The sequence below is a fragment of the Pseudophryne corroboree genome, chromosome 2, assembly GCF_028390025.1.
Source record: "Pseudophryne corroboree isolate aPseCor3 chromosome 2, aPseCor3.hap2, whole genome shotgun sequence".
Classification (NCBI taxonomy): domain Eukaryota; kingdom Metazoa; phylum Chordata; class Amphibia; order Anura; family Myobatrachidae; genus Pseudophryne; species Pseudophryne corroboree.
This window is the reverse complement of record NC_086445.1, coordinates 886440467-886452797: the sequence shown is the minus strand read 5'-3', so window position 1 is coordinate 886452797 and position 12331 is coordinate 886440467. Positions and strand designations below refer to the sequence as shown.

The 12331-nt window shown below is 47.0% G+C and overlaps 1 protein-coding gene and 1 long non-coding RNA gene across 2 annotated transcripts in view; one reads left to right on the top strand and one right to left on the bottom strand.

The window, feature by feature from the left end:
* Window positions 1-839, top strand: part of LOC135049959 (uncharacterized) — a 60429-nt gene extending 59590 nt beyond the window's left edge. Inside the window, exon 3 of the long non-coding RNA XR_010241519.1 lies at window positions 755-839. This is a non-coding gene — a long non-coding RNA (uncharacterized LOC135049959). The remainder of the gene's footprint in view (window positions 1-754) is intronic.
* SLC13A5 (solute carrier family 13 member 5) overlaps window positions 1-12331 on the bottom strand; it is a 223572-nt gene that overhangs the window by 101323 nt on the left and 109918 nt on the right. Inside the window, exon 2 of the mRNA XM_063955993.1 lies at window positions 740-868. Within this exon, the coding sequence (XP_063812063.1) occupies window positions 740-868 (129 nt within the window). The remainder of the gene's footprint in view (window positions 1-739; window positions 869-12331) is intronic.

Sequence of the window (12331 nt, the reverse complement as noted above, 5' to 3'; positions counted from 1 at the left end):
CCAGGGTTGAGGTGTTAATTTGCGAGGGTGAATAGTGGTTGGTGGAGCAACAGAGTCAAGAGCAGAAGTAAGGGATGCATTGTATATGGAAGTGGCTTGTTCAGGGCATAAGAGAGAGAGAATAGGAGAGAGAAGTGAGTCAAACAGGGAGGAAAGGAATGTGGTGTCAATAGCTTCAATGTTACGCTTAGTGATGGTAGCCTTGGGAGGTAGAGATGGGGAAGTCGAGAGAGATAGGTTAAAGGAGAGCAAGTGGTGGTCAGAGAGGGGAAATGGGGAATTGGAAAAATCAGAAATATCACAGCGGTGAGTGAAGACCAGATCCAGTGAGCTCCCATTCACATGGGAGGGTGAGGAGGTCCACTGGGAGAGACCAAGTGAAGAGGTGAGGTTAAGGAGTTTAGAGGCAGGGGATTGTGTGGGGATGTCAATAGGGATGTTGAAATCACCAAGGATAATGGTGGGAATGTCAGAAGAGAGGAAGTGAGGAAGCCAGGAAGCAAAGTTGTCGATGACAGCTACTCTAAGATGGACTGGTTGGAAGAGGCGTATAGTATGGACCTCAAATGTAGAGAATGTAAGATAATATGCTGGTGTTCGGGGTGCCGGTGGTCACTATTTGATTACACTTTTTCATTAAAGGCAAAGTAATATAGCTATAAGGCGTATCTCACAGCAGGCTCATTAGTAAAAATCGCTAATTGTTAAAGTTGCAAAGGAAATAAGACAGAACTTTTACCTGTTTTGATTCCAGAATTCCAAACATTGGGAACAACAGGACGGGCAGCAATGCAGTGACTGCGAGGGGGATGACCTCTGTACACCAGTACACAGCCATGAGGATGATTGTGTAGGCACAACTGGCTTCCTGAAACAGAACAAGTATTACATCATAGATAAAAGTACACCGGATTTTGTTTAAAATAACTTTTTATTGAAATAAGCACACCCTGAAATCCTTATTTTACCACTACTTATTACTACTACATGTTTTAGATAACTTGTATTGATAGTTTTTCAATGAAAGTACAATTCACAGAAATAAGGAAGTAACACAGGTCCTGATTCGTGTTTGTAAGCAAAGCAAATTATCAACTGGCCAAAATCATGTGCACTGCACGTGGGGCAGATATAACACATGCAGAGAAAGTTAGATTTGGGTGTGGTGTGTTCAAACCAAAATCTAAATTGCAGTGTAAATATAAAGCAGCTAGTATTTACCATGCACAGAAAAAATCAGCAAATCACAGGCCTCAGGCCACTAGGGGCAGATCTACACTATTATTATTATTATTTTTTTTTGGGGGGGGGGGGGGGTGGAGGAGCAATTTAATTATTAATCCTTCTCATCTTTCCTGTCCTGGCACCTCCTCTTTCTGTTCTTAACCAATATATATATGTTTATGTGTTCATGCATCTATACAAGGTCACAGTCTACAGTAGGGAGCAATGATGATGGCGGAGGTGCCTGGCACTAACACACTGCGGGACACCCAGCTCTTGGCATTCCTCCTCGAGGTCAGTTCCGACTGCACAGTGGTGGTCATTCCGAGTTATTCGCCCGTTGCCGTTTTTCGCAACGGAGCGATTAGGTAGAAAATGCGCATGCGCATGGTACGCAGCGCGCATGAGCTTAGTTATTTAACACAAAACTTTGGAGATTTACACAGGCTCGAGCAACGTTTTTTTCAACGCTCGAGTGATCGTAGTGTGATTGACAGGAAGTGGCTGTTCCTGGGCAGCAACATGGCGTTTTCAGGGAGTGTGCTAAAAAAACGCAGGCGTGCCAGGTAAAAACGCAGGAGTGGCTGGAGAAACAGGGGAGTGGCTGACCGAACGCAGGGTGTGTTTGTGACGTCAAACCAGGAACTAAACGGACCGAGGTGATCGCAATCTAGGAGTAGGTCTGGAGCTACTCAGAAACTGCAAAGAATTATTCAGTAGCAATTCTGCTAATCTTTCGTTCGCAATTCTGCTATGCTAAGATACACTCCCAGAGGGCGGCGGCCTAGCGTGTGCAATGCTGCTAAAAGCAGCTAGCGAACGAACAACTCGGAATGAGGGCCCATGTGCAGGACACAAAGCATCAGACCTTGCTAAAAATAGGTGCAGGATGGCACCATTAGCCATGTGCTAGCCCCGGCAGGGTGCACTGCCCAGATCTGCAGCCATTTACCTGGGGAAGGCAGAGCAGGTGGAGTATATGCTGCTGGGTGTACAGAGATAGGGTGTAGTGTGGCCACAGAGAGAAAATCACACCAGCTGCTGGTGGTTGCTACTAAAGGCTCATATCTGCTATCTGAAGCTAAATAACTCCTTGACCGGAACTTTCAGCATCACCCACACGAACGCTCTGCCTGGCTTGTACAAGAGCTGTATGCCCTTAAACCTGTCCTAGGCTGGGAGCTGGGTCCCCTGTCTCATCCTGCAAGGCTGAATGTTTGTAGAAAAATCCTTACTAGTGCTGAGGTTTTACAGATAAGGGGAGATGGAGGGGTGGACCTTAACCTATTCAAGATGCAAGATGCATTACAGAGACAGATGATCAAGCAGATGGATTATACAATTGGGGTGATCACTCCAATTATTGTTGACTCCTAAAAGCAAATAACAGGCACAAGGTCAGTACAGGTGATAAGTGGTGAAGTATTTAGTTGAATCTGTATTGATTACTATAATTAAAAATAAATTAGAAACATGGAACAAACAATTAAAAACCAAGCTTTCAAATGCAAGCTGAATCTAACCAGCAAATTACAAGCCTCAGGCCAATACAGGCGATTCAAGCCAGAGTAACAGCCTAGTAGAAAAGATAATAAATTAACAAGTTAATAATAAACGTCAACATGCAAATCACAGGTCTTAGGCCAGTACAGATTATTGCTTCCAGGGTACCGTCTAGTAGAAAACTACATCATCAAACTGACTCCAAACTGCAAATCACAGGCCTGATGCCAGTACATGTGATTAGTAAGTACTACTGTATTTAGGTAAAGGCAAAGCAGTAAATTATTAATACTATACTGAAAAGTAATTCAGAAACATGGAAACATTTAAACCAAGTGTTCTTTGTGTTCCCGGCTGCTACTCTAGTGGGCCAGTGGTGGGAGCTTGATGTAAGAAGCTGGGTGGCTTTAAATAATTCCTGCACATGAGCAAGAAAGACGAGACTGGCTAGTACCAGAGAGTGGGTGGTCTTCAGTATGCCGACTGTCGGGATCCCGGCGCACAGTATACCGGCGCCGGAATCCCGACAGCGGGCATACCGACACTTTTTCTCCCTCGTGGGGGTCCACGACCCCCCTGGAGGGAGAATAAATGGGCTCATTTGCGCTCTCCACGCTGTCGGTATGCCGGCGGTCGGGCTCCCGGCGCCGGTATGCTGGTCGCCGGGAGCCCGGCCGCCGGCATACCATACTACACCCAGAGAGTTGGTGACTGGAACTGATGATGTAGTTATCAGACTGGAACCGATTATGTAATTAGAAGTCAGGATGGAACTGACAAATGCTTTCTGGCTGAGCTGAAATCAGCAGGTGTATAGACAATGACAATATCACTATAAGAAGCAGAACACAGAAGTCTGGAGGCCAGGGACGTAGCTCTGTGAAGTGATGTTCAAAGGCATCTGCATCTTGTCTGAACCTCCCGTTTATCCCCCAAGATCAGCGATGTATGGAGGGCAGAGTCAGCTGACTGCTGCAGAGCCTGTTGGAGAATCAGAGGTCAGCTGATTACAAGTGTTATGGAGGCACCCAGTTTCCAGAGAGTACAGTGAGGTATCTCGCTGGGACGGATTGGGGTACACTGAAGACAGCAGCGGGTCCTGGAAGGCTAACAGCCAGTTTGAACACCTTACTGTACCATCACGCAGGTAAGAACCGCTGTGTCAGATACTGGTTCCTGACACCAAGCTTCCAAATGTGAGTTAATGCAAACTGAGCAATGCTTGCCAAAAGCTACACAAGCATTATGTGCTATATTAGTGGGGGGCTGATGTGTTTATCTAAGCTCAGGCTGTAATCAATGTTCTAAACAAACGGAGCCTATACGACTGGATGAGAAGCTGGAGATAGATGTTCTTGCAAGATACAGAACATCAATGCCTGTGACAAATGGCTGTCCAGAGCGAAATGTATGCTGCTGCCATGACCTCAGGAAAATAGTTGAGAAGCTAGAGCCGATACTTCAACATCTACAGTACTAAAGGAGTAAAATCTGAAATGAGCAACTTGGACATTCTGTACTCATGATAGTCAATTAGGGGGAGTATATATTGTACATTGCTTGCTAGTATCTAACCCTCACAGACACACAGACTAAAGATGCCTGCTTTCTTTTTCACCCTTCCCACCTACTACATCCACCTACACAACTCTCTAATGACAACTACTGTAGCACAGGTACAGACCACAACTCTCTCCATGCAATTTCCTGTGTAAATTGGTGCCTGAAACGACAAGGGAGGGACTTGCAATTCAAAACACACGAGATGCGAGATTTTTAGGGAAATTAAGTTTTGCCTCATTTTGAGAGCCAAATTTGACAAAAAGACCCAAACTCAGACTCGCTTCCACCTGTAAACCTCAAATTTGGTTCTAGCGGAGTTCTATAAATCAATCATTTCATTTCAGTGTCCTGCAGTGGAGGTGGAGTGGATTGTTTGGGGTATTTGGGTGGCTAGTATGTATCAGTGACAACAAAGTTACATGCACAAAAAATATACCAATCTTCCATCCAGTTATCCAAAAATAGAACAATAACCCCACTGACGTTTAAGTTGGGCACAACAGCTTCCTTCAGAAATCCACATCCTCACATCACATTTCTCTATGGAACTACGATATTGCACACAGTTGTTATAAAGTGGAGCATCTTTTTGTTCAAAAACTTGCTGCATACGTACGTATGGACTTTTCATGTAGAGATGTGTTTAAAATCACACTCTTTCTGGACTTGGGGCCTCGCACCGCTACTCTGTTGAAAGATCCTGCTCTAACAGTGGACTTGCTATACCTAGGGCCACCGGAGGGAATTACTGTGAGTGCCCACCCTCACCGTTTTTAAATAGCAAAGTGTTGATAATTTGTAATATTTTATCCTTTTATCTTTTTTAACAAGTGGAACTGGAATCCCAAGCTTCCAGCTCCACTGTGCTTGTGTGACACTGTACAATACTAAGATTTCTCTTACAGCTGCCAGTCTGTATCACACACAGCTGAGTATCACTTAGCTGCTCTGGGAACATTTTATTAATAAATGTCAGCGATTATAGATCACTGGGAAAAGCAGCAATGGGAAATCTGTTATCATCGCACATTGATAAATAGATAAAATTGTGCCAAGAAAATAATATACACTCATGGTACCCACATTCTCACTACCCAGCAGTGCTCACATACTAATAGCACCCAGCAATGTCCACTTATCCCTAGTAGTGCCCCTACAGACAGTGCTAGATGCCCAATGAAACCATCAGTACCCACATAATAGGATTTTAATTACCTACCGGTAAATCCTTTTCTCGTAGTCCGTAGAGGATGCTGGGGTCCACATTAGTACCATGGGGGTATAGAGTATAGGTCCACTAGGAGCCACTGGCACTTTAAGAGTTTGAGAGTGTGGGCTGGCTCCTCCCTCTATGCCCCTTCTACCAGACTCAGTCTAGAAACTGTGCCCGAGGAGACGGACAACTTCGAGAGAAGGATTTTACACAGATAGTGGCGAGATTCACACATGCAAGGCAAACCAAGCTAACCAGCTTGAAACATCAGCAACAGCTCAACAATATTACTTAACCAAGTAAGAAAACAGTACTTAACCAAGAACTGAGCTGTACTGAACTAAGTAACCACTGCAGGATCACGAAGCGCTGGGCGGGCACCCAGCATCCTCTATGGACAACGAGAAAAGTATATACTGGTAGGTTATTAAAATCCTATTTTGTCCTAGAGGATGCTGGGGTCCACATTAGTACCATGGGGATGTACCAAAGCTCCCAGAACGGGAGGGAGAGCGCGGAGGCTCCTGCAGAACTGATTGACCAAACTTCCGGTCCTCAGCAGCCAAAGTATTGAACTTGTAGAAATTTGCAAACATGTTCGACCCAGACCAAGTAGCCGCTTGGCAAAGCTGTAAAGCCGAGACATCCCGGGCAGCCGCCCAGGAAGAACCCACCTTACGAGTAGAGTGGGCCGTAACAGACATAGGACACAGCAATCCTGCCGTAGAATACGCATGCTGGTTAGTGAACCTGATCCAGCGAGAGATCGTCTGCTTAGAAGCAGGACACCCAAGTGTCTTGGGATCATACAGGACAGAGAGTCCGAAATTCTGTGACGAGTAGTCCTCTTCACATAGCTTTTCAGAGCCCTTACAACATCCAAGGACTTTGATGAAATTGAGGAGTCAGTAGCCACTGGCACCACAATAGGTTGGTTGATATGAAATGCCGACACAACCTTCGGAAGGAACTGCTGACGTGTCCGGAGCTCAGCTCTATCTTCATGGAAGATCAAGTAGGGGCTCTTACAAGACAAAGCCCCCATCTCCGACACACGTCTGGCAGGAGCTATGGCCAACAAAGTGACAGCCTTCCATGTGAGAAATTTGACCTCAACCTCCGGTAGAGGTTCGAACAAATCTGATTGGAGGAACTGTAACACCACGTTAAGATCCCAGGATGCCCTAGGCGGCACAAAGGGAGGCTGGATGTACAGAACCCCCTTCAGAAAAGTCTGAACCTCAGGGAGGGAAGCCAGCTGTTTCTGGAAGAAAATGGATAGGGCCGACATCTGGACCTTTACGGATCCCAACCTCAAGCCCATATCCACACCTGCTTGCAGGAAGAGGAGAAACCGTCCCAGTTGAAACTCCACCGTAGGAAACTTCTTGGACTCACACATGCCACCGTCGTTACATTGTCTTACTGCACTTGAATGGCTCAATCTTGCAGAAGATGGGCCGCTTGGAGAAGACCGTTGCAGATGGCTCTGAGTTCCAGAATGTTTATTGGAAGACTGGATTCCAGACTTGACCACCGTCCTTGGAAGGTTTCCCCCTGAGTGACTGCGCCCCAGTCCTAGAGGCTTGCATCCGTGGTTAGAAGGATCCAGTCCTGAATCCCGAACCTGCGGCCCTCCAGAAGGTGAGGTAGTTGCAGTCACCAGAGGAGTGAAATTCTGGCTTTCGGCGACAGACGTATCCTCTGGTGCATGTGTAGATGAGATCCCGACCACTTGTCCAAGAGATCCAGTTGGAAGGACAGAGCATGAAACCTTCCATACTGTAGAGCCTCGTAAGAGGCCACCATCTTCCCAAGAAGGCGAATGCACTGATGAACCGAAACCCGGGCTGGCTTCAGGACATCCCGGACCATTGTTTGTATCACCAACGCTTTCTCCTCCGGGAGAAACACCCTCTGCACTTCCGTGTCGAGGATCATTCCCAGAAAAGACAACCTCCTGGTCGGTTCCATGTGTGATTTTGGAAGGTTCAAGATCCGTGTTCCCTGAGCAGACGAGTTGTGAGAAAAATGGACTGCAACAACGTTTCCCTGGATGATGCCTTTATCAGCAGATCGTCCAGATATGGGATTATGTTCACTCCCTGTCTGCGGAGGAAAACCACAATCTCTGCCATCACCTTGGTGAACACCCTCGGTGCTGTGGAGAGGCCAAATGGCAGTGCCTGAAATTGATAGTGACTGTCCAACAGTGCAAATCTGAGATAAGCCTGGTGCGGCAGCCAAATCGGAATGTGGAGGTACGCATCCTTGATATCCAGGGATACCAGAAACGCTCCCTCCTCCAGACCTGAAATCACTGCTCTGAGAGACTCCATTTTGAATTTGAACACACTCAGGTCAGGGTTTAATGATTTCAAGTTCAAAATTGGTCTGACCGAACATCCGGGTTCGGTACCACAAAAAGGTTTGAATAATAACCCTTGTTTAGCATATGAGGTGGAACTGGGACAATGACCTATGACATTTTAGGATAACTTCCTGTAGGATAGCACTGTCTGTCAGCAAAGCTGGCAAGCCTGATTTGAAGAATCAGTGAGGCGGGAGTTCTTGAAACTCCAGCCTGGTACCCCTGGGACACAATATCCTGTACCCAGGGATCCAGGCCGGATGACACCCAGACGTGTCTGAAACGTCTGAGTCTCGCACCCACCAGCCCTTTCTCCAGGCTTTGTGGTCCACCATCATGCTGAGGATTTTCAGGAACCAGAAGCAGGTTTCTGGTCCTGGGAGCCTGCGGGTGCAGGCTTTTTGGATTTTGCACGACCACCTCTAAAGAAAGTGGTAGGAGGCTTGGACTTTTTTGCCTTAGTGGTCCGAAAGGACTGCGGCACAGCTGAAGAAAATGGTTTTTTTGTAGAAGGTGTAGCAGAGGGAAGGAAAGGTGACTTACCCGCGGTTGTCGTGGAAATCCACGCATCCAACGCTTCCCCAAATAGAGCCTGACCTGTGTAGGGTAGGTTCTCCACACTTCTCCTGGATTCTGCAGACTATTGGCGTAGCCAGAGTCCCCTGCGGGCTAAGACCGACATGGAAGATATCCGTGCAGTCAGCGTACCCAGGTCCTTCATGGATTCCACCATGAACCCCGCAGAATCCTGTATGTTACGTAAAAACAATTCAATGTCACTTCTATCCATTGTATCCAAATCCTCTAGTAATGTGCCTGACCACTTTACTATGGCTTTAGAAATCCATGCACAGGCAATAGTGGGCCTTAACGCCACTCCTGAAGCAGTGTAAATGGATTTGAGCGTAGTGTCAATCTTACGATCAGCCGGTTCTTTTAACGTGGTAGATCCAGGGACAGGTAAAACCACCTTTTTAGACAGTCTGTAGACAGATGCATCAACAATGAGTGGGTTTTCCCATTTTCTCCTATCTTCCTCAGGGAAGGGAAAAGCAACCAGAACCCTTTTTGGGATATGGAATTTTTCAAATATAGCGTTTAATTCTTTAGACGCAGGGAAGGTTAGCGAGGCTTTCTTATTGTCAGTGAAGTAAGCCTTATCAACCTGCTCAGGTGTTGTGTCATTAATGTTTAACACATCTCTAATGGCCTCAATCATGAGCTGTACCCCCTTTGCAAGGGATGCCGCCCCCCCTCCCATCAGCACATCCCCATCACCGTCTGCAGTATCAGAATCAGTATCCATGTCATCTTGCGTAATTTGGGCAAGTGCATGTTTCTGCGGGAACATGCTATGGGATTCTGCAGGAATAGGGACAGCGCCTGACCAAACTGCCAGACTTCTTCAACACCTGAGTTTCAGTCTCAGTATTAGCTACTCTAGTAGAGATCTGAGAGATCATTCCTTTGATAGAAGATAACCACTCAGGCTCAACAATAGGGATCTGAGACAAAGCATTACAAACCTGTGTACATGGAATGGATCCCTCCTGAGAGGAAACATCTTCTGCAGCATATGACACAGAGGCCCTCATTCCGAGTTGTTCGCTCGGTATTTTTCATCGCATCGCAGTGAAAATCCGCTTAGTACGCATGCGCAATGTTCGCACTGCGACTGCGCCAAGTAACTTTACTATGAAGAAAGTATTTTCACTCACGGCTTTTTCTTCGCTCCGGCGAACGTAATGTGATTGACAGGAAATGGGTGTTACTGGGCGGAAACACGGCGTTTCAGGGGCGTGTGGCTGAAAACGCTACCGTTTACGGAAAAAACGCAGGAGTGGCCGGAGAAACGGTGGGAGTCCCTGGGCGAACGCTGGGTGTGTTTGTGACGTCAAACAGGAACGACAAGCACTGAAATGATCGCACAGGCAGAGTAAGTCTGGAGCTACTCTGAAACTGCTAAGTAGTTAGTAATCGCATTATTGCGAATACATCGGTCGCAATTTTAAGAAGCTAAGATTCACTCCCAGTAGGCGGCGGCTTAGCGTGTGTAACTCTGCTAAATTCGCCTTGCGACCGATCAACTCGGAATGAGGGCCCGAGTCCCTAGACATGGCTATGTGAGATATTAAACACCCACACACACAGGGAAATGTCAAACACAGTTTCCCCCCAGTATGCTACAGAGAGACACAGAGATTGGAGCCAACCCACACACCGCACAGCAAAAGGTCCTCTCCACGAAGGGAAACTAGACGCTATGCGTCTAGTTCCCTTCGTGGAGAGGACCTTTGCTGTGCGGTGCGCGATGACGTCATCGCGCACCGCTCAGCAAAGTTACTCTCCACGAAGGGAAACTAGACGCATAGCGTCTAGTTCCCTTCACAGGAGGCGGACGGGGACGGCAGCGGGCAGCGGAGGCGGACGGGGGACACAGCGGGCAGCAGTGGCGGATCTTGCCACGGTGCGACGCCCTCCGGATGGCGCCAGCGCCCTCCGGAAGGCGGCGCCCCGGGCAAAAGTCCTGCTTGACCGTGGCAAGATCCGCTACTGGCTGTCTGTGTACCTTAATAGACTATACAGACTTTACACAGCCTCCCCCCCCACCTCTACAACCCCCTGGTACCCCACAGGATTGCTGGAGTTGCTTGGAGGGAAAGCTCTCCCTGTCAGTGTCTGTTGTACAGGAACTGCAGGCAGGAAAACGGCGCTGAATGCTGCTGGGTCCGCTCTGAGGAGAAGTTCCGCCCCCTGAACATGGCGCTGCTTCCCGCTCTTCATTATATTATACTGGACTGAGTATTTCTGCTGCCAGTGATCCGGGGACCCTGACAGGCTTGAAGACCAGTGTAGGGTATAGGCGCTGGCTCAGGGCGCCCCTCACAGCACCGCACTATGTACCACTGAGCCCCGGAGCGCAGTTAGTACTGCGCTCCCTACCCTGTTGCCGCTATCTTCACACCGGCTCCCCGCTTGCCAGGGGGGCCGGTGACTCATTCGCCACCGAAGTCTTCTGGCTCTGTAAGGGGGTGGCGGCATGCTGCAGGAGTTAGCGGTCACCTGGAGCGGCTAACGATCAGCACCCTCAGGAGCTCAGTGTCCTGTCAGCGGAGATAGTGGCTCAGACCCCCGCAGGGCAGACACTACTCTTCCCCTTTAGTCCCACGAAGCAGGGAGGCTGTTGACAGCAGCCTCCCTGTAAAATAATAAACTCTTAAGAAAACTTTTACTAGAAAAACTCTGGAGAGCTCCCCTAGCTGTGACCGGCTCCTCCGGGCACATTTTCTAAACTGAGTCTGGTAGGAGGGGCATAGAGGGAGGAGTCAGCCAACGCTCTCAAACTCTTAAAGTGCCAGTGGCTCCTAGTGGACCCATCTATCCATGGTACTAATGTGGACCCAAGCATCCTCTAGGACGTAAGAGAAATATAGATATAAGGCTAGCAGCGTTATTAGATGTGCTGTACACACCCATTAGTTGTGCCCAGAAGACCCCGCAAACACATTGTACTCAATCAGTCGTAATACAGTAATTTGAGCATTACACATACTGTAGTGCACAGAAAAAAAAAAGTTCCAACTGGAATGGGCAGTGTTGGAGTGTGTGTGTGTGTGTGTGTGTGTGTGTGTGTGTGTGTGTGTGTGTGTGTGTGTGTGTGTGTGTGTGTAAACTTTGGGGTACCAGCTCTTCTGTAATCTCCAATCTCAAGATGTGTGGGTATATTACCAAAAACAGGAAAACAAATATATTACAAGTTGAGTATCCCATATCCAAATATTCCGAAATACGGAATTTTTTGAGTGAGAGTGAGATAGTGAAACCTTTGTTTTCTGATGGCTCAATGTACACAGACTTTGTTTAATACAAAAAGTTATTAAAAATATTGTATTAAATGACCTTCAGGCTGTGTGTATAAGGTGTATATGAAACATAAATGATTTGTGTGAATGTACACACACTTTGTTTAATGCACAAAATTATAAAAAATATTGGCTAAAACTACCTCAGGCTGTGTGTATAAGGTGATATATGAAACATAAATGCATTCAGTGGTTAGACGGGTCCCATCGCCATGATATCTCATTATGGTATGCAATTATTCCAAAATACAAAAAAATCCGATATCCAAAATACTTCTGGTCCCAAGCTTTTTGGATAAGGGATACTCAACCTGTATATACCGTATAGGTCCCAAAAACATAAATTCAGTATGATATATGCTCCTCGATTCTTGAATGCAATTGGGCCCTTGGTTATATTGCATCATTATCCGCCAGTGATTGCAGATTACACTGGTAGCTTTCAAACCTTCTGGTAGGTGTTCCTTAGGTTTCTCAGAAAGACTTACAGAAAACCAGTATAGTGTCACATACTGTATGGTGAATCGGGCAAAACAAATCCTTTTTTTCTCATCCTCTATGTGAGTGAAGGCAAGTCACCACTCAATGAGCCTG